Source organism: Neophocaena asiaeorientalis, unplaced genomic scaffold (genome assembly GCF_003031525.2).
Source record: "Neophocaena asiaeorientalis asiaeorientalis breed wild unplaced genomic scaffold, Neophocaena_asiaeorientalis_V1.1 scaffold702, whole genome shotgun sequence".
Lineage (NCBI taxonomy): Eukaryota > Metazoa > Chordata > Mammalia > Artiodactyla > Phocoenidae > Neophocaena > Neophocaena asiaeorientalis.
The window spans coordinates 147559-169937 of NW_020173962.1; the positions used below are offsets into that span (position 1 = coordinate 147559).

Sequence of the window (22379 nt, forward strand, 5' to 3'; positions counted from 1 at the left end):
GAATGGGAGAAAATTTTGCAAAACCACTTATCTGACAAAAATTCATATCTAGAATATATAATGTACTTTCAAAACTTAATATTAAGGAAAAGACAACAATTACAAAATGTACAAGAGACATGAAGAGACATTTCACTGATATATGGATGGCAAAAAGCACATGAAAAGATTTTCAACATCACTAGCCATTAGGGAAATTAAATTAAGAACCTGATGATCTATTGCTACATGCACCAATGAGAACAGCTAAAAAAAAAAGAATTACTTATAATACAAAGTCCTGGCAAGAATGCCAAGAAACTGGATCTCTCATACATTGCTGGTAGAAATATAAAATGGCACAACTTTATGGAAACAATTTGGCAGTTTCTTTTAAAATTAAACATATAGTTACCATTTGACCCAGCAGTTGCATTCTTGGGCATTTATCTTAGAGAAATGAAAACTTACATCAGCACAAAAACCTGTACATGACTGTTCATAGATTTTTAGCTGTATATAATAGCCAAAAATTAGAAACAACCCAAGTGTCCTCCATGTGAAGGGTTAAAAAAACATTGCAAAGAAACAGAAACAAAATGGTACATAAGTATCATGGAAGAATACTTAGCAATAAAAATGAATGGACTATTGATATATGTGACTTTAATAAATTTCCAGGAAATTAAGCTGAATGAGAAAAGCCAATTTTTTGAAATGTTTGAAGTCACATGTATGACTCCATTTATATAACTTTCTCAAAAAGACACCATTATAGAGGTGGAAAACAGATTGGTGGATGCCAGGAGTTGAGGATGGTGGGAGGGAGGAGAAGAATGGTGTGATAAAGGAACATAGAATTGTACACATATATTGTACAATATCAATTTCCTTTTTCTGTTATGGTGCTATAATTATGTAAAATGTAAACTGGAGGAAACTGAATGAAGACCAATTTTTGCAACTTCTTGTAACTCGAAATTTATTTTACTGTAAAAAGTTTTAAAAATTGATTCTAAATCTAATAAAATGCAATTTTAGAATACTTAAAATACGCAGGTAGTCATTATGGAGCCAAACAAAGTTACTAGAAGGCACATTTTCACGTACAAAGAGCAAGATTGGAAATGGGATATGAACTATAGTTAGAGCTGCATGTCTGGTCCCTTTCAGAAAAGAACCAATTCATGTTTCTTTTGAAATATTTGGTGGATAATTTTCACCAGAAATAAAAACAAAAACAAAAAAGTGTTCTGTGACAGGCTGCATGTTGCTTGAAAATCTGAGTATTTAGATAAATATTTCTTCTAATAAGGTATTTTAAAATAAAAGCAGCTACTTTTATTTTAGCTTATTGAGTAATAATAAAACTGCATTAATCTAGGTATCTACTTATTCTTTTTAATCATATTTTATGCTGTATCCATTCATTATTTTAATGGCTAGAACTGCTAAGGTTTCTATTTTTACAAAACTTTCTCTTCTATTTCTCTTATAAAGACTTGGATTGGGAATCGAAGAAGAAAATATCGTTTAATGGGGATTGAAGTTCCACCTCCAAGAGGAGGCCCTGCTGATTTTTCTGAGCAGCCCGAATCTGGTTCTTTATCTGCACTCACACCAGGAGAGGAAGCTGGTCCTGAAGTAGGAGAGGATAATGACCGAAATGATGAAGTATCCATCTGTTTGTCTGAAGGAAGCTCGCAAGGTATTTTATATGCTCCATCTCCTAATGATATCTTTTGTGAATTTGATGTTTTTTTACTTGATTTTCAGCTTACTGCACTTCAAATCTAAAGTCCTCAAAACATTTGGTTAAATATTTGAAAAGAATAGACATATTTTTATTCTATTTTAAAATGATAGTTGTATATATTTAAAGTGTGCAACATATTTAGATATACATGTACATAGTGAAATGATTACTACAGTCAAGCTAATTAACATATCCATCTCCTCACATAGTTACCTTTGTGTGTGTGTGTGGTGAGAGCACCTGAAATCTACTCCCAAAGCAAATTTCCAGCATTCAATATAGTACAGTAGACCCTTAAACAACATGGCTTTGAACTGCACTGGTCTACTTTCAATAAATACATTGGAAAAACTTTTGGAGATTTGCAACAATTTGGAAAAACTTGCAGACAAACCATGTAGCCTAGAAATATCGAAAAAGTTAAGAAAAAGGTATGTCATGAATGCATAAAATATATGTAATATACATATAACATACAAAATATGTGCTAATCAACTGTTTATGTTATTGGTAAGGCTTCTGGTCAACAGTAGACTATTAATAGTTAAGTTTTGGAGGAGTCAAAATTTATACTTGGATTTTTAACTGTGCAGGGGGGTTGGTGCCCGTAACCCCCACGTTGTTCAAGGGTCAACTGTATTGTTAACTTTAGTCATCATGCTCTACATTAGTTATCTAGACTTATTCATCCTATGTAATTGCAACTTTGTACCCTTTGGTCAATATTTCCCCATTTTTCCCACCTCCTCACCCTGGTACCTACCATTCTACTCTCTGCTTCTATGCATTTGACATTTTTTGATTCCACATGTGAGATCATGCAATGCTTTTCTTTCTGTGTTTGGCTTACTTCAGTTAGCATAATGTCCTCTAGGTTCATCCAAGCAGTCGCAAATGGCAGGATTTTTTTTAAAGACTAATATTCCATTGTATATGTATACTACGGTTTCGTTATCCATTCATCTGTTAATGGACACTTAGGTTGTTTCCATCCCGTGACGAATGCTGCAATGAACATGGAAGCACAGATACCTCTTTGGGGTACTGATTTCATTTCCTTTGGATATATACAGAAGAGGAATCGCTGAATCATATGGTAGTTTCTTTCTTAATTTTTTGAGAAACTTTCATACTGTTTTTCATAATGGCTCTACCCCATTTTTTCCATATCCTCACCAACAGTTGTATTTTACCTTTTTGATTTTTAATGCTTCCACCTAAGCAGTCTCCCACATTGTTATCACAAAAAGTGACACTCATCTACCACAATAATGATCTCCATGATTCGAAATATTGATTATTACAACAATCCATAAACTATAGTATATGATCGTTTTAATTTTATTGGAATTCTAGTCAGTTTGGGTCAGAGCAATTTAAATGCACTGTAATCAAAGAGAGTATGGTATAATGTGACAAATACCAGACTAGTAGTTGGACAATCTGGGTACTAGTCCTAGATCTTCCACTAGCTGATTATGTGACTTCAGGCAAAGTATTTAATTCATCAGGCTTTAGTTTTCTCATCTGCAAAATAAGGGAATTAGGTTGGATCATCTTTATAATACTTTTCAGTGCTTCTCTAAATGAGAATTCAAATAATAACATGTAATCATACCATTTGTCCATGAGAAGTATTTTTCATTTGACTTCAAGCATAGAAAGAGTCCTCTCCTGACACCTTTTTTATGAACACTTTTATTGAGGTTTAATTTACATAGAATAAAATTCATCCATTGCAAAAGTAGAGTTCAATGATTTTTAGTAAAGTTTATAGAGTTGTACAACCATCACCATCACTAAAATCAAATTTTAGAATAATCTCTTCAAATCACTAAAATCCAATTATAGAATATTTTCACCACTTCAAAAAATTTCCTTGAGCCCATTTTCAGCCAGTACCCACTCCCACCTCCAAACCTAGGCAACCACAGATCTGATTTCTGACCATATAAATTTGTCTTTTCTGGGCATTTCATATAAATGAATCATATAATATATAGTGGGGGTGTTGCATCTGTAATAGAGAGAGAGAATTTTGCATTGACCCATTTTGTTTGTTTTTACTTTATCGATCAGGGTATTATTCACACTATATTTTCCAGTTTATTTTTGCCTTCTAAATTTTCTAATTGGGTTTTCAAATGTCAGAACTTTTGTTTGTAATTTTTATATTGTTAAATATACCAATTCTTTCCTTTATGGTTTGTGACTTTGGTGACAGGATTACAAAATCCTTCCTGTACTACAATTATGTAAACATACCCCATATTTGCTTCATGTATCCTTATGGCTTCACTTTTACAACATGATATTTATCCCACCTAGAAATTGTTTTGCTTTAAGATACGTGAAGACAATACCTAATTTTGTTTTTCCAAATGATTAACCAAATGCCCCTACACTATTTGTTGAATAAGTCAGCATTTTTCCAGTGAGTTTGTGTAGCTTTTTTTAATCAAAGATAGATAGATATATAGATAGATAGATGATAGAGAAATAGAGAGAAAGATAGACACAAATTCATGTATGTATACATACGCACATGGATTAAATTCTGGATTTCCTATTATGTTAGATTGATCTGATTGTTTATAACTGTGGTTTTATAAGATACCTGAAGATCTGGGAAGGCTCTCACTCTTAGCTCTTGTAGTACACTGATTCTTCTAGATGAACTTAGTTCATACCTTTACCCAATACCCCTCCCCAAATTCATTTAAGATTTTTGTTACTGCACTAAATGGATAGGATAATGTGGGAAGATGAATGCAGTTTTGCATGGGCTGAGTTTTAAATGAGGGCAGGACATCCATGTGGAGGTGACCAGCATACCCTTGGATAATATGGGTCTGGAGCTCAGAAGAAGGGGTAAGATATGAGAGGAAATATTGGAGTCACCCATATCGAGGCCAAAAAAAATTTCTAGCCATAGAAATAGATGACTTAGTTAGGTGAGAAATGGAAAACAAGAAAGGAAGATAGACAAGGACAGTGTGTTAAGAAATATCCAGATTTCTGGAGGAGAAAAAGGAGCCATTGAAAGAACATTCAGATATAGGAGAATCAGGATAGTATGTTATTACCAAAACCAAGGAAAGAAAAAGATTTCAGAAGGAAGAGGCATCATTATCTCAATGGTCTCATAGAGGTTGTGTATAAGGCATCTAAAGTGGCTAAAGGTACATAAGTGGACGATAGAACAGTGGTATGAGGGAGTGGAGGGAGAGGGATATGGGGAGCTGTTTTTCAATGGATATAAAGTTACAGTTACAGAAGAGGAGTAAGTTCCAGAGAACTGCTGAACAACTCAGTGCCTGTAGTTAGTAATAAGTGATTGTATTCTTAAAAACTTAAGAGGGTAAATCATGTTAAGCATTTGTAACACAAAAAAAGGGACACAAGGAAACTTTTGGAGGTGATGGATACATTTATTACCTGGACTGTGGTGGTGGTAACAAAAGTATATACAAGTTCAAATTCACCAAATTGTATACATTAATTATGTGCAGCTTTTGTGTACAAATATTTTCAGTGATTCTAAATAGAATCTTAGAGAATGATGTCTGGCAGCTATTTGAGGGATAGTGGGGAGGTAGGGATTTGTGTATTTCTATGAGTGGGTCAGAGAGCTGTGAGGAAATATTCTGATAAAAGGAAATTATATAAGCCCTTAAGGGGAGTTTCATTCCCCAACTCCATCTTCCCCACCTAAAAGGGAATTTTAAAAAATAAAATAGTTAATGGGAAAAAAGTGAGTTAATTTTAAGGTTGCTAATGGACCACTGCTCCTACACTAGCATCCTTTGTCATTTAATAGCTTGCTCTCTAGACAGCTTACATAGTAATCAAGATCTAATGAGAAAAATGAGAGATAATTTAATGCATGAATCAAAAAACACTTGATGGGAAGTGAGATTGCCTAGGATTCCTCTCGGTGGCTTATTTTTCACAGCTGCATGGTAACCTTTTCATTCTCATCAGAAATTGCAAAATAAAAGAATTTTCAAATACTGAAAAGAGTCTTTTTCCGTATGGTTTCCTACTAGCGCTGTCCTGTTATCATCCTCATTTTACTGATGGAGAATACTAATCTGATTTAACTGTGTGATTCTTTTGTGACAATTAAGTGAATTGTATCATCCGGCCTAGATTAACATAATACCTTTAAAATATGCTGACCATATTCTCTTCCAGTTATGAAACTGTAGTCGAATGTATGTTTACTTTGAGTTTCCATTAATTACATCTTAGAGATATGGAGGCAAGATAATCAGAGTAGCTTCCCATACTATTTCAGAAAACTAACAACTTGAAACTCAGGGTCCTTTATAATACAGCTGTTGATTCAATAGGGTTAGAGTCCTTTAAATGTCTAAGAAGAAAAAAAATGTCTTTAAACCAGGGCTCACATTTTACATGTCAAAAAACAATTAAAATCACTTTAAAATATTCTAGGAAAAAACTCTACGAGCAAAAACAAGGAATATTTTTTAAAACACAGTAAAAGGCAGGGTTAGCCAAAGTCACGAAAAAGTGCTGTTGATCTTTTAGCGGTTTCAAGTCCATTCTTTTGCTTCTGGGAGAGTAGGTACTTCCCTGATACAGAGCTTCTGACTTACCTCTAATTTCCTCCTACTTTCCACCTTCGCTTCTCCCATTTCCTTTGCCTTTCCATGTGTGGAGGTGAAGTGAAAGGATATGTGGTTGGCATTGAAAACGAAAAGGTTACCTGGATTCATCCCCCACACAGAACTGCAAACTTTAGCAAATGTAATAGATGACTCAGCTCCTTAATTTCAAGTTTTGTGTCTACCAAAATATATTTATGGTTGAGCAACTTTAAAGATTTATACTATCCTGAGAAGTGAACTGTCTAAAGTATAGAAACAACATCTATAATGTTAAATTCGTTAAATTTTATAACAAAGCCTCTTTTCAGCTGTACCTATTATGTATGTGGATATGCACATGAAAGATAATTCTGCGTACAGCTACTTAGTGTGAGCATGTGGCCACCACATAAAGTGCCCTCTAGAGCTTTCACTGATTAGTATTCTACTTATTTATTTTCCAATTAAGAGAGCTGCTTTTGTTGAGTAATAACCAGACATATTGACAGTATTTAGCTTTCAAACTTTTACAGATGTGTAAGCTACCTATAAGCAAAAGAAAACATGCCTTATTCAGCTGTATAATTTCATACCTTTTTATTTTAGAAATCCTCAAAACAGTTTTTATATGCATCTTATAAAAGAATCATCAAATGATGGATGAATCTGTTGCTGGTAAAGCAGAACTGTTTACCAAGGTATGAGCAAGTGAGAACAGAAATGTAAGGCAAACCTCTAAGGAATGATACCAGTAAAGATCTGTTGATGAGCAATATAACTCCTATTTATAGGGCACCAGTACTAATACCAGCTCTGCATCTAAATCTGATGACAATTTTCCCTTCCTTCATTTCATTTAGTTGCTGATTACACAGGACTTGAAATGCGGTGATTTGAAATGTCCTAATAATTAATAAAATTTCCTCTATCTAGGAACCACTTTTTTTAACTTTTTATTTTATATTGGAGTATAGCCAATTAACAATGTTGTGATAGTTTCAGTTGCACAGCAAAGCGACTCAGCCATACATATACATGTATCCATTCTCCCCCAGTCTCCCCTCCCATCCAGGCTGCCACATAACATTGAGCAGAGATCCCTGTGCTAAATAGTAGGTCCTTGTCGGTTATCCTTTTTAAATATAGCAGTGTGTACATGTCAATGCCAAACTCCCTAACTATCCCTTCCCTCCACTCTTCTCCCACTGGTAACCATAATTTCATTCTCTAAGTCTGTGAGTCTGTTTCTGTTTTGTAAATGCATTCATTTTTATCGTTTCTTTTTAGTTTCCACATATAAATGATATCATATGATATTTCTCTTTCTCTGTCTGACTTACTTCACTCAGTATGAAAATCTCTAGGTGCATCTATTTTGCTGCAAATGGCATTATTTCATTCTCTTTTTATGGCTGAGTAATATTCCATTGTATATGTGTACCACATCTTCTTTATCCATTCCTTTGTCAATGGACATTAAGGTTGCTTCCATGTCTTGGCTATTGTAAACAGTGCTGCAATGAACATTGGGGTGCATGTATCCTTTTGGACCATGTTTTTCTCCTGATATATGCCCAGGAGTGTGATTGCAGGGTCATATGGTAGCTCTATTTTTAGTTTTTTAAGGAACCTCCATACTGTTCTCCATAGTGGCTGCACCAATTTACATTCCCACCCACAGTGTAGGAGGGTTAGGAACCATTGTTTTATAGAAAAAAAATATCAGTTGAATTTTTAGTGGACTTTGCATTAAAACTCTGGTAAAACTTCCCTGAATATCTTTAATTCTCAATGCACTCATATGTGAGTTCCTGGATGAGCAATGTTTTCCTCCTAGTCATTTCCCATGTTCATACACTGCACCCTTATATGTCTTTCCATGGGAAGGAATGGACTCAAAAAATCTTAGGAGAACTGATAACTATTTCTGTTCTTCTTTCTATGGTGAAATAAATTGTTCACTACCAAGGGGCTGAGAACTTCCACTAGTATTTATCCAAACAATCTATGACATGGCTGTGCAGAAAGAAAAGAGAGAAACATTAGCCCTATTTTTCTAAGGGTTAGAGGTAGGGGAAATCTTAAGACAGAGGATTATCTTGTAGACACACTATACTGTGAATTAGCCACTTCTCCTAGCTCAGCACAGAGAACTTTTTAGTACACTGATTTTTCTGAGTTAATTTTTCTTTAATTTTTTCTTTTCTCATTTTTAAACTATCGGGGTTTTTAAAAAAATTTCATTGCTGTTTTATTAGTATGACAGCCAGTGATTGACTACTCATTCATACTTACAGTATGCGAACTTCTTTTTCCAGTTTTGTTGAGATATAATTGAGCTACAGCACAGTATAAGTTTAAGGTGTACAACATAATAATTCGAATTACATATATCATCAAATGATTACCACAAAAGTTTTAGTAAAAATCCCCCACCTCATATAGAAACAACATTAAAGAAATAGAAAATTTTTTTTCCTTGTGATGAGAGCTCTTAGGATTTACTCTCTTAGCAATTTTCATTTATAACACACAGCAGTGTTAATTATCTTTGTCATGTTGTGCATTACATTCCTAGTATTTATTTATCTTATAACTGGAAGTTTGTACCTTTTGACCACCTTCATCCAATCTCCCATCCACCCACCCCCTGCCTCTGGTAGCCACAAATCTGATCTCTTTTTGTATGAGTTTGTTTCTGAAGTATAATTGACCTATGATGCTTTGTTAATTCCTGATATAAAAAATAGTGATTCAATATTTCTATACATTTCAAAACGTTCACCATGACAAGTATAGTTGTCATCTGTCACTAAAAAGATATTACATAATTATTGACTGTAATTCCCCACACTGTACATTTCATACCTGTAACTAATTTATCTTGTAATTGAAAGTTTCTACCAATTAATCTTCCTCAACTATTTCTGTCCTGCCCACACCCCACCCCATCTGACAACCACCTGTTTGCTTCCTGTATCTATGACTCTATTTCTTTTTGATTAGTTTGTTCATCTGTTTTGTTTTTTAGATTCCACATATAAGTGAAATCACACAGTATTTGTCATTCACTGTTTGACTTATTTCATTTAGCATAATACCCTCTAGGCCCATCCATGTTTTTGCAAATGGCAAGGTTTCATTCTTTTTATAGCTGAGTAATATTCCACTGTGTGTATGTGTGTGTGTGTGTGTGTATACCAGATTTTTCCTTATCCATTCATCTATCAATGGGCACTTAAATTGCTTCCATTTCTTGGCTATTGTAAGCAATGCTACAATGAACATAGGGGTGCATATATCTTTTTGAATTAGTGTTCTCATTTTCTTTGGTGAATACCCAGAAGTGGAATTGCTAGATCATATGGTAGTTTTATTTTTAATTTTTGAGAAGTCTCCATGCTGTTTTCCATAGTATCTGCCAGCACTAATGTACATTCCCACTAACAGTACACGAGGGTTCCCTTTTCTCCCCATCCTCGCCAACAGTTGTTATGTCTTGCCTTTTTGATAATAGGCATTCTGACAGATGTGAAGTGATATCTCAAAATGGTTTTGATTTGCATTTCCCTGATGATTAGTGATGTTGAGCATCTTTTCCTGTTGGTCATCTCTATGTCTTCTTCGAAAAAAAAAATGTCTATTCAGGTTCTCTACTTATTTTTAACTTGGGTTGTTTGTATTTTTGATATTGAGTTGTATGAGATCTTTGTATATTTTGGATCTTAACCCCTTATCAGATACATCCTTTGAAAATATTTTCTCCCATTCAGTAAGCAGCCTTTTTGTGTTGTTGACAGTTTCCTTTACTCTGCAAAAGCTTTTTAGTTTGATGTAGTTTTACTTGTTTATTTTTGCTTTTGTTTTCCTTGACTGAGGATATATATCCAAAAAAATACTGCTAAGACTGAGGTCAAAGAACTTATTACCTATGTTTTCTTCTAGAAGTTTTATAATATCAGGTCTTACAGTTAAACCTTTAATCTGTTTTGAGTTTTTGTATATGGTGTGAGAAAGTAGTCTATTTTGATTCTTTTCTATGTAGCTGACTAGTTTTTTAAACACTATTTATTGAAGAAGCTGTACTTTCCCTATTGTATATTCTTGCCTCCCTGGTCATAGATTAATTGCCCTTATAAGTGTGGGTTCATTTCTGGGCTCTCTGATTCTGTTGATCTATGTATCTGTTTTTGTACTAGAATCTTACTGTTCATTACTGTAGCTTTATGGTATAGTATGAAATCAGGGAGTGTGCTACCTCTTGTTTTGTTCTTCTTTCTTAAGATCATTTCAGCTATTTGGGGTCTTTTTTGCTTCCATACAAATTTTAGAATTATTTTCTCTAGTTCTTTGAAAAATGCCATTGGTATTTTGGTAGGGAATGCATTGAATCTGTAGATTGCTTTGTGTAGTATGGTTCTTTTAACAATATTAATTCTTCCAACCCATGAACGCAGAATTTCTTTCCATCTGTTTTGTCATCTTCAATTTATTTCCTCAGTATCTTATAATTTTCAGAGTACAGATCTTTTACCTCCTTAGTTAGATGTATTCCTTGGTAATTTATTCTTTTTGATGCGATTGTGAATGGGATTGTTTTCATAAATTCTCTTTCTGGTAGTTCACTGTTAGTGTATAGAAACACAACAGATTTCTGCATATTAATTTGTTATCCTGAAAATTTACCAAATTCATTGATGAGTTCTAGTACTTTTTAGGGGTATATTTAGTATTTTCTATGTATAGTGTCATATCTTCTGTAAACAGTAAGAGTCTTCCTTGTTCCTTTCCAATTTAGATGTCTTTTATTTATTTTTCTTATCTGATTGCTATGTCTAGGACTTCCAATACTATGTTGAATAAAAGTGGTGACAGTGCCACTCACTGATGGGCAGAGTTGTGTCCCACAGTCTCTGGCTATAGGGCCCTGGGAGTCCTGGGGTTAGCACAGGTGCACTGGTGACCTGGGCCAGGTCCTGGGCACTCTGGTGGATGTAGTCAGGTCCTGGAGCAGCCGGGAGCTTAGGAGATCCTAAGGCAGTCAGCCTGCTCATGGGTGAGGCTGTGTCCCTTCCTGGCTAGCTGTTTGGTCTGGGGCATCCCAGAACTGGTGCCCACCAGTTGGTGGGCAGGGTGGGTCCTGGCACTAATAAGCTAGAGGGGGGATTCCAAAGTAGTGTTTACCAGCAACAATGTCCTTATGGTGGAATGAACTCCCCCAAATGGCTACTGCCAGCATCTGTGTCTCCAAGATGAGTTTTAATCACCCCCCTGCTTCTCCAGGAGGCTCTCCAAGATCAGCAAGTACATCTGAGCCAGGCTCCTTTCAAATTATTGCTTCTGCCCTGGATCTTGGAGGGTGTGAGATTTTGTGTGTGCCCTTTAAGAGTGGAGTCTTTTTCCCACAGCCCTCTGGCTCTCCTGAAAGTAAGCCCTGCTGCCCTTCAAAGCCAAACTTTCCGGGTAGCTCATCTTCCCAGTGCAGGACCCCTGGGCTGAGGAGCCTGATGTGGGGCTTCAATCCCTTGCTCCTTGGGGAGAACCTCTGCAATTATAATTATCCTCCTGTTTGTGGGTCACCTTCCCCAGGTGTATGGTTTTTCACTATACTGTGTCTTTGCCCCTTCTACCCCTCTTCTTGTGGCTCCTTCATTATATGTCTAGCAGTAAAGATTCTTTCCTGCTAGTCTTCATGCTGCTATCATGGGTAGTTGCTCTGAAATAGTTGCAGTTTTGGTGTGCCCATGGGAGGAGGTGAGCTCAGGGTCTTCCTACTCTGCCATCTTGGCCACTCCTCTTACAGTATCAGAATACTAAATTTTGATCATAAAAAGAATACATGTTCATTATATAAAATATTGGAACATACAATGAAAAAGTTAGAAATATTCCTACCCCTCAGTGATATCCTCTCTTGAAATGGGGGTGAGAGAATATTTATGCCAGTGTTTTCTCTGCATATATACAGGATTGTTTGTGTGTGTGTACATGTATATACACATCCCTTTTTACAAAATTGAAAATGTACTATATTTATAGCTTTATATCATGTATTTGAACATTATTTGTATCACTTTTTTCTTATTAAAATGAGCAATACATGTTTATTGTAGAAAATATTTAAATATAAATAAGCAAATGAAAGAAAATAAGAATTATTAAAGTGAGTAAATTAGACAAAATGAAGAGTAATACAAGTTGCCTGTAATTTCAATCAGAAATAATAATGGCAATGTTTTGGTGTAAATAACGTCAGTATTTCTTTTCTCCATGAGAATGTGTACTTGTTTTCTTTTATAAAATTAAGATCACAGTGTAGCTATAGAGTAGATTTTGTCACCTTCAGTTTTTCTCTTTCCAATAGATCATGAATATTCTCTTTATTATCAACTATTATTCTACTTCATTTTTAGTGGCTTTCTAGTATTTATTGTAAGGATAAGCCCTACACGATTTACCCAAGCCTTCATTGTTAAGCATATAGGTTACTTCATTTTTTAAATTATAAGCAGCACAGTGATGACCATCCTTAAATTCAAATCCATCCACACTTATTTCCTTAGAATACATTGTTAGAAGTAGAATTACCATTTGTGTCTTTTTACAATAGAGAAATTATTTAAGTGATTTTGAAAAAAGCATTCTCAATAAAGTTTTAAGGAATGAAAAATGAAATCATGGCCTTCTTTGTTTCTGTAGAGGAGTCCAGTGAAGTTGTTCTAAATGAGGCAAGGGCTCATAAGGAGGAGAGCCACCATACAGTATCTGCAGATAATGTGGTATGTATGTTTTGAAATTCTTTCCTCATTATATGATGGATTCCAAGGATTTGTTTCCAGTTGGTGAAAATATCAGCATTTTCAGAATAAAGTCTTGCTCCACTTCACAAACCAAAATGGATCTGTTACCAATGCAATGATATATCTTATAGGGTCTAATAAATGAAATTTAAAGCGATGTCATTTATACCTTTTTTTTAAATTTAGGAGCTTTGCAAATATAAAAACCTAATGCTTACTACACATGTGACATTTTATACATAACAAGTTATTTTGCTTCAACACATTTAGCAAAGAGCAGATTTTTCTCATTTGACAGATGGCAGAGTTAAAAAAGTTTAGCCTGAGACCATGGAGGAAGGCTTACTTAGTTCTGGGACTTGTATCCAAGGATTCCTGATTCTTGTGTTCTTTGTTCAGACCATACCTATCTACACTGTTTTTGGAAACTTTTCTTCTTTTTAGTTAAATTGGACTCTGCTAGTCATCTTAAAAATTGCAGCAATGGAAGAAAGGCAGTATTAAGAAACTGAATAGCAAGCAGACACAGCCTACATGTGGATTAAACTGAGTTTTGTGAAAATGTAAACATTGATATATAGAGATCTTCTCTAAGCAGCTGTATTAGCAGCATCTGTTTATATTCTGACTCCAACAAATAATACAGAAATCAAGATGGTATTAACCTAAAGTCAGACATAAAGGCAAATGTCATTGTGCTTTTGTTTTGCTTTTGCTTTTGAATCAGTGTTTTGTGCTTGTGCTTGATTGCAAACTTTACAAATGGTCCCTATAATGGATTTTTCTGTTACAAAATGGCTGTAACTTCAAGATTTACCCTGGCTTCCATTACAAACATTATTTATCTGACACTATAATTCTGTCACATCTCCTTAATAAAAATTGAGCACATAAAATACAGTTTTGTTCTTTTTTTGTTAGAGATCGACAATATATAACAGTATTTTCCACATACAGAGTGTAGTTTAGGATTGCATTTTACTGATTTCAGTCCTGATTTAAGTTTATATTTGGCCCTTCTAAGAGTAAATTCAATGGACATATAGGAAAACACACTTTTATTCTGAAGCAAAGTTGTGTTTTCATTAGATAGCTAGTAATAATTGTTTTCTGCAATTATTAATTGTGCTAATATTCTTAATTTCACCAAGTAATAATCTCCTTTGCTCCAGATTTGAGTAATACTATTACAAATTATATACAATTATTTACAAATTGGAACTCTTTTCCCCTAAAGACATGTTCACTTTTAGTCTGAATTTCTCAGCATTGGATCTCCCCTGTGGCAGACATTTGAAGATAATGAATGAAGTCATGGCATGGGATGACTCACAGTCACTTAGGCACCTAATTTTTCAAGAGCAATTGATTTTCAGAGACAAAACTCCAAACTTTCAAAAGTTGATCTCCTCTGCCTATAACTTTTGAGTGTCCACAATTATTAATGGATGACAAATCACAAAGACATATAAGACCTATTTATATGTGCAAATCTATACAGTGGTCCTTGGGGCCTTCCTCCCTGGATTACTTAGCTCTTTTTTCCCAGAACCAATCCAAATAGAAAAATCTAAAAAAACAACATCAAAAAAGATATCAAATCTGCATTCTGGTGAGAGCTTACACGATTAAGCCCCAAGTTTATAGTGATTGTAATAGAAAACAAAACATTAGATTCATCTCCAGGCAGCAGTAGAAAGCAACTTCATTGCAGCTGTCCTCCTGACTCAGAAACCTGCAGGTCACAAACGCTGTTATAGTATCATATTCTCATAGGCAATATATCAAATATGATCATTCCCAGTTCATTTGTGATTTTTAATCACCATATCTATTGCTGGGTAGGAAACTTGATTTCAAATTCTGCCTACAACATGTTGCTATTAATGTGATTGTTCTTAAAAGACTGCCTAGTGACTAACTCTAGCTTAGCTTTTCTCTGTTTTAAATTTTCTTTTTGGTTGGCAGGATTTAAATGTTTAAAAGTGTTTTTTCTTAACTGTGTTTTTCATATGCAAAAGAAAAATTAAAGCCAATTTTTTTTTCGTTTTGCTTTTGCTTTTTTTAAAAAAAAAGTTCTATGATTAGAGAACTTGCCTTTCCTCCATGGTTGGAGCTTATTGGTCATTTTTTTTCCATCAGTGCTAAGCTGTTTTGTTCATTCTTTTGACAAATATTTAATTAGTACCTACTGTGTGCGAGATACTGTACAAATTATGCTGTACCTTAATTCTAAAGCTAAGGGCAGTTTAGTGTGTCTCTTGTTCTTGCTCTCTTCTCTTTCTCACTGTCTAGTGAAGGAAACAAATCATCCTGATCTTTTTGCCATTACATTATAAATGTCTGTTTTTAATTGTATAACTAATGGAATGCCGTAAATAAGTGAATTTCTTTTTAAAGCTGTATTTGACTTTGCAATACATGTCATATGTTGATATTTTACATTACAAGTTGCAAAGAGATATATGGAAACTTAAAAAAGAAAGCCCTTCCAACCAATTAAATTTGGTTATCGTTGAACAGACTACCCTTATAGGAAGCAAGCTCCCTTCCTGGAGGGCACTATTTAAGCAGAGTTCGAATGCCTATTATTTCAGGGATATTGTGAAAGTGTTTTTTTTCTGTTTTAAATAGTATTACAATAATTTTCTCTTACTGAGGGAGGTGGCTCAGACACATACTGGGTGTAAAGCTGAGTAACCAGTCAGTTAGAGTTATTCTGGATAACCTAGACTAGATAACCTCATCACTAAAACTGAATATTGAATGTATATATGCTCTATACATTACTGAGTATAGTGATGATCAGATATATATTTAGGAAAACTTCTTTACTTGTGTTACAGAAAATAGAAATTATTGATGATGAAGAAAGTGACATGATAAGTAATTCTGAAGTAGAACAAGTGAATTCTCTCTTGGATTATAAGGTAAAAGTATTTTCAGATTCTGAATATTTAAGAGAAGATATTAAAGGAGGCAGACTTTTACAGTACCTATGTACCAGTTTATTTCACTTCCATTTGATAAATTAGGTATACTGGGACTCTGCATTGACTCTCTCAGGCACTTGGATATCAGTCAGAGTGCTGGACATTTTAATTAATGCTGGCTGGTTTAGTGGTTATGGTTTTAAGCACAGTTTGCTGAGCAGGAGTAATTATTGATGGTGTATGGCAAGATAAGGCATAGTGGTGGTTAATGTGAAATGTATGACAATGGCTTTTTAAAGCCCATGTTCATTTTTAAATGATGGTAAAGGGGGTATTTTCTCCAGTGTCCCTTGCTAATTTTATCTTGAATTTCAATTTCTGAAGACATTTTTTGAATATAAGAATATACCTGTTTTAGAAGTTTAAAAACAATTCCCAAAGCAAATACTGAATGAATATTAAAAGAAATGACCTTTTCTTAATGTCACTTGTTACTGAACTGAAAGACTTACTTTGACAGTGTGCCATACATAATTTTGTTTTTGTTAAATTTTGACATAAGCTATCAGTCTAATATGTCAATATGTTTTCTGCATAGAGGTGTAATTGTTTTCCCTTTGTTAATCAATATCCTGTCTTACTAGGTAATTTGGGGCCTTCTGAAATTTGGCAACAGATTCATCCATTTCATGCACAAAAGCTATTTTCTTAAATATCATACATCTTCAAAGCAGAGACTAGTAATCTTAAGATATTAACAATAAATAACATTTAATCAGAAAAGACAACAGCTGTCATTTTCTCAAAAATCTTTTCAGTTTTACTATAATTGAAAGTTATGTCATTCAACAGATTCTGTTTTCCAAATGTTCATAACATGTCAGACTTTAAAATATTGAACATTGTAAACACAGAAGGAAATTAGTTTTTGAAATTTATTTGCAAAGTGGTCAAAGAGCACAATATAATCCTATATTTAAACTGTATTTTCAGCTAATAAAATTATAAAGTTGTTGGTTCTGAAGTACAGGAGATCCTTGTAATCACTCCCACATGGTCATACAATATTTCTAAATGCCCAGTTCAGAATTAAAATGGCTCTGCAAGCCACCACTTGGCACAGGCTATGGAAACTACAGACGAGAGGACTGGATTGCACAGCTGTTAAGTATGCTCCACTTACTACACGCAAACAGTTCCGATAAGGCTGGGCCCATAACTCAGAGGATCCTTTCTAGCACATTTCCACTCTGGGGCACGAGCCCACGTGAGAAGGTTTCAAGCTGCAGACCTGGGCAGGCCAGAGTATCCAGCCCAGAAATTTGAATTATCATTTTCATTGACTTCTAAAGGACATTTAATGATCCAGTGTTTTCTTTTTTTTTAACATCTTTATTGGTGTACAATTGCTTTACAAGGGTGTGTGAGTTTCTGCTTTATAACAAAGTGAAATAGTTATACATATACATATGTTCCCATAACTCTTCCCTCTTGCATCTCCCTCCCTCAGGAAATTAATCCCTTGTCAGTTGCTCCATTTGCAAATATTTTCTCCCATTCTGAGGGTGGTCTTTTTATGGTTTATGGTTTCCTTTACTATGCAAAAGCTCTGAAGTTTCATTAGGTTCCATTTTTTTATTTTTGTTTTTATTTCCATTTCTCTAGGGTGTGGGTCAAAAGGACCTTGCTGTGATTTATGTCATACAGTGTTCTGCCTATGACTTCCTCTAAGAGGCTGATAGTTTCTGGCCTTACATTTAGGTCTTTAATCTATTTTGAGCTTATTTTTGTGTATGGTGTTAGGGATGGTTCTAAACTCATACTTTTACATGTACCTGTCCAGTTTTCCCAGCACCACTTATTGAAGAGGCTGTCCTTTCTCTATAGTACATTCCTGCATCCATTATCAAAGATAAGGTGACCATATGTGCGTGGGTTTATCTCTGGGCTTTCTATCCTGTTCCATTGATCTATCTTTCTGTTTTTCTGCCAGTACCATACTGTCTTGATTACTGTAGCTTTGTAGTATAGTCTGAAGTCAGGGAGCCTGATTCCTCCAATTCCGTTTTTCATTCTCAAGATTGCTTTGGCTATTCGGGGTCTTTTGTGTTTCCATACAAATTGTGAACTTTTTTTTCTAGTTCTGTGAAAAATGCCAGTGGTAGTTTGATAGGGATTGCATTGAATCTGTTGATTGCTTTGGGTAGTAGAGTCATTTTCACAATGTTGATTCTTCCAATCCAAGAACATGGTATATCTCTCCATCTATTTGTATCATTTTTAATTTTTTTCATCAGTGTCTTATAATTTTCTGCATACAGGTGTTTTGTCTCCTTAGGTAGGTTTATTCCTAGATATTTTATTCTTTTCGTTGCAGTGGTAAATGGGAGTGTTTTCTTGATTTCACTTTCAGATTTTTCATCATTAGTATATAGGAATGCTAGAGGTTTCTGTGCATTAATTTCGTATCCTGCAACTTTGCCAAATTCATTGATCAGCTGTAGTAGTTTTCTGGTAGCATCTTTAGGATTCTCTATGTATAGTATCATGTCATCTGCAAACAGTGACAGTTTTACTTCTTCTTTTCTGACTTGGATTATTTTCTTTCCTTTTCTTCTCTAATTGCTGTGGCTACAACTTCCAAAACTATGTTGAATAAGAGTGGTGAGAGTGGGCAACCTTATCTTTTTCCTGATCTTAGTGGAAATGCTTTCAGATTTTCACCATTGAGGATGATGTTGGCTGTGGGTTTGTCATATATGGCCTTTATTATGTTGAGGAAAGTTCCCTCTATGCCTACATTCTGCATGGTTTTTAACATAAATGCGTGTTGAATTTTGTCAAAAGCTTTCTCTGCATCTACTGAGATGATCATATGATTTCTCTCCTTCAATTTGTTAATATGGTTTATCACATTGATTAATTTCTGTATATTGAAGAATCCTTGTATTCCTGGAATAAACCTCACTTGATTATGGTGGATGAACCTTTTAATGTGCTGTTGGATTCTGTTTGCTAGTGTTTTGTTGAGGATTTTTGCATCTATGTTCATCAGTGATATTTGCCTGTAGTTTTCTTTTTTGTGACATCTTTGTCTGGTATTGGTATCAAGGTAATAGTGGCCTCGTAAAATGAATTTGGGAGTGTTCCTCCCTCTGCTATATTTTGGAAGAGTTGGAGAAGGATAGGTGTTAGTTCTCTAAATGTTTGATTGAATTCGCCTGTGATGCCATCTGGTCCTGGGCTTTTGTTTGTTGGAAGATTTTTAATCACAGTTTCAATTTCAGTGCTTGTGATTGGTCTGTTTATATTTTCTATTTCTTCTTGATTCAGTCTTGGCAGGTGGTGCATTTCTAAGAATTTGTCCACTTCTTCCAGGTTGTCCATTTTATTGGCATAGACTTGCTTGCGGTAATCTCTCATGATCTTTTCTATTTCTGCAGTGCCAGTTGTTACTTCTCATTTTTCATTTCTAATTCTATTGATTTGAGTCTTCTCCCTTTTTTTCTTGATGGGTGTGGCTAATGGTTTAGCTATTTTGTTTGTCTCCTCAAAGAACCAGCTTTTAGTTTTATTGATCTTTGCTATTGTTTCCTTCATTTCTTTTTCATTTATTTCTGATCTGAGTTTTATGATTTATTTCCTTCTGCTAAATTTGGGTTTTTTTTTCCTTTTTCTTTCTCTAATTGCTTTATGTGCAACGTTACATTGTTTATTCGAGATGTTTCCTGTTTCTTAATGTGGGTTTGTATTGGTATAAATTTCCCTCTTATAACTGCTTTTGCTGCATCCCATAGGCTATGGGTCATCGTGTCTCCATTGTCATTTGTTTCCAGGTATTTTTTGATTTCCTCTTTGACTTCTTCAGTGATCACTTCGTTATTAAGTAGTGTATTGTTTAGCCTCCATGTGTTTGTATTTTTTACAGATCTTTTCCTGTAATTGATATCTAGTCTCATAGTGTTGTGATTGGAAAACACACTTGAAACAATTTCAATTTTCTTAAATTTACCAAGGCTTGATTTGTGACCCAAGATATGATCTATCCTGGAGAATGTTCCATGTGCACTTGAGAAAAATGTGTATTCTGTTGTTTTTGGATAGAACGTCCTATGAATATCAATGAAGCCCATCTTGTTTAATGTATCATTTAAAGCTTGTGCTTCCTTATTTATTTTCATTTTGGATGATCTGTCCTTTGGTGAAAGTGGGGTGTTATAGTCCCCTACTATGAATATGCTACTGTCGATTTCCCCTTTTATGGCTATTAGTATTTGCCCTATGTTTTGAAGTGCTCCTATGTTGGGTGCATAAATATTTACAATTGTTATATCTTCTACTTCCTGGACTTGATTAACTATTTCCTTTCCCATATTCGCGAAATTTTCAACTATAATCTCTTCAAATATTTTCTCAGTCCCTTTCTTTTTCTCTTCTTCTTCTGGAACCCCTATAATTCGAATGTTGGAGCGTTTAATGTTGTCTCAGAGGTCTCTGATACTTCCTCAGTTCTTTTCATTCTTATTTCTTTCTTCTGCTGTGCAGTAGTTATTTCCACTATTTTTTCTTCCAGGTCACTTATCCGTTCTTCTGCCTCAGTTATTCTGCTACTGATCCCATCTAGAGTATTTTTCATTTCATTTATTGTGTTGTTCATCATTGTTTGTTTCATTTTAGTACTTCTAGGTCCTTATTAAAAGTATCTTGCATTTTGTCTATTCTATTTCCAAGATTTTGGATCATCTTTACTATCATTATTTTGAATTCTCTTTCAGGTAGACTGCCTATTTCCTCTTCATGTGTTAGGTCTGGTGGGTTTTTATCTTCCTCCTTCATATGCGGTGTGTTTTTCTGTCTTCTCATTTTGCTTATCTTACTGTGTTTTGGGTCTCCTATTTGCAGGCTGCAGTTTCATAGTTCCCAGTGTTTTTGATGTCTGTCTCCAGTGGCTAAGGTTGGTTCAGTGGGTTGTGTAGGCTTTCTGGTGGAGGGGACTAGTGCCTGTGTTCTGGTGGATGAGGCTGGATCTTGTCTTTCTGGTGGGCATGTCCACGTCTGATGGTGTGTTTTGGGGTGTCTTTGGATCTATTATGATTTTAAGTAGCCTCTCTGCTAATGGCTGGGGTTGTGTTCCTGTTTTGCTAATTGTTTGGCATAGGGTGTCCAGAACTGTAGTTTGCTGCTTGTTGAGTGAAGCTGGGTGGTGGCATTGAGATGGAGGTCTCTGGGTGATTTTTGCCATTTGATATTATGTGGTGCTGGGAGGTCACTTGTTTACCAGTGTCCTGAAGTTGGCTCTCCCACCTCAGAGGCACATCACTGACTCCTGGCTGCAGCACCAAAAGCCTTTCATCCACACAGTTCAGCGTAAAAGGGAGGAAAAGTAGAGAGAAAGAATTAGTAGAAGTAGTAAGAAAGAAAGGGAGGAAGGAAGGAAGGAAGGAAGAAAGATATAAAGAAGAAAAGAAAGAAAGGAGGGAGGGAGGGAGGAACAGTTGGAGGAAGGAAGGAAGGAAGGAAGGAGGGAAGGAAGGAAAATAGAAAGAAAGAAAGATGATAAAATAAAATAAAGTAAAATATAATAAAGTTATTAAATCAAAAAATAATTGTTAAGAATAATAATTTTAAAAAAACAAAAAACGGACGGAGAGAACCTTAGGACAAATGGTGGAAGCAAAGCTATACAGACAAAATCATAAAATAAAATAAAGTTATTAACATTAAAATTAATAATTAAGAAAAAAATTTAAAAAAACAAATGGACACATAGAGCCCTAGGACAGATGTTTGAAGCAAAGCTATACAGAGAAAATCTCACACAGTAGCATACACATACACACTCACTAAAAGAGGAAAAGGGGAAAAAATCATAAATCTTGTTCTCAAAGTCCGCCTCCTCAATTTGGGATGATTCGTTGTCTAAAGGAGGGAGGGAAGGAAGGAAGGAAGGAAGGAAGGAAGGAAGGAAGGAAGGAAAGAAAGAAAGAAAAAGAAAGAAAGAAAGAAAGAAGATAAGTAAACTAAAATAAAGTTATTAGCATTAAAATTATTAAGAAAAAAATTTTTAAAAATAGATGGACGCATAGAACCCTAGGACAAATGTTGGAAGCAAAGCTATACAGACGAAATCATAGAAGGTAAGTAAAATAAAATAAAGTTATTAAAATTAAATATTAAGAAAAATTTTTTTAAAAAAACAAGAGAAAAATGGACAGATAGAACCCTAGGACAAATGGTGGAAGTAAAGCTATACAGACAAAATCTCACACAGAAGCGTACACATACACATGCACAAAAG

The 22379-nt window shown here is 34.7% G+C and overlaps 1 protein-coding gene across 1 annotated transcript in view; it reads left to right on the plus strand.

Annotated features, from left to right (window-relative positions):
• Window positions 1-22379, plus strand: part of HDX (highly divergent homeobox) — a 143765-nt gene that overhangs the window by 112416 nt on the left and 8970 nt on the right. Inside the window, exons 5-7 of the mRNA XM_024753066.1 lie at window positions 1480-1687; window positions 13048-13127; window positions 15995-16078. Of these exons, the coding sequence (XP_024608834.1) occupies window positions 1480-1687; window positions 13048-13127; window positions 15995-16078 (372 nt within the window). The remainder of the gene's footprint in view (window positions 1-1479; window positions 1688-13047; window positions 13128-15994; window positions 16079-22379) is intronic.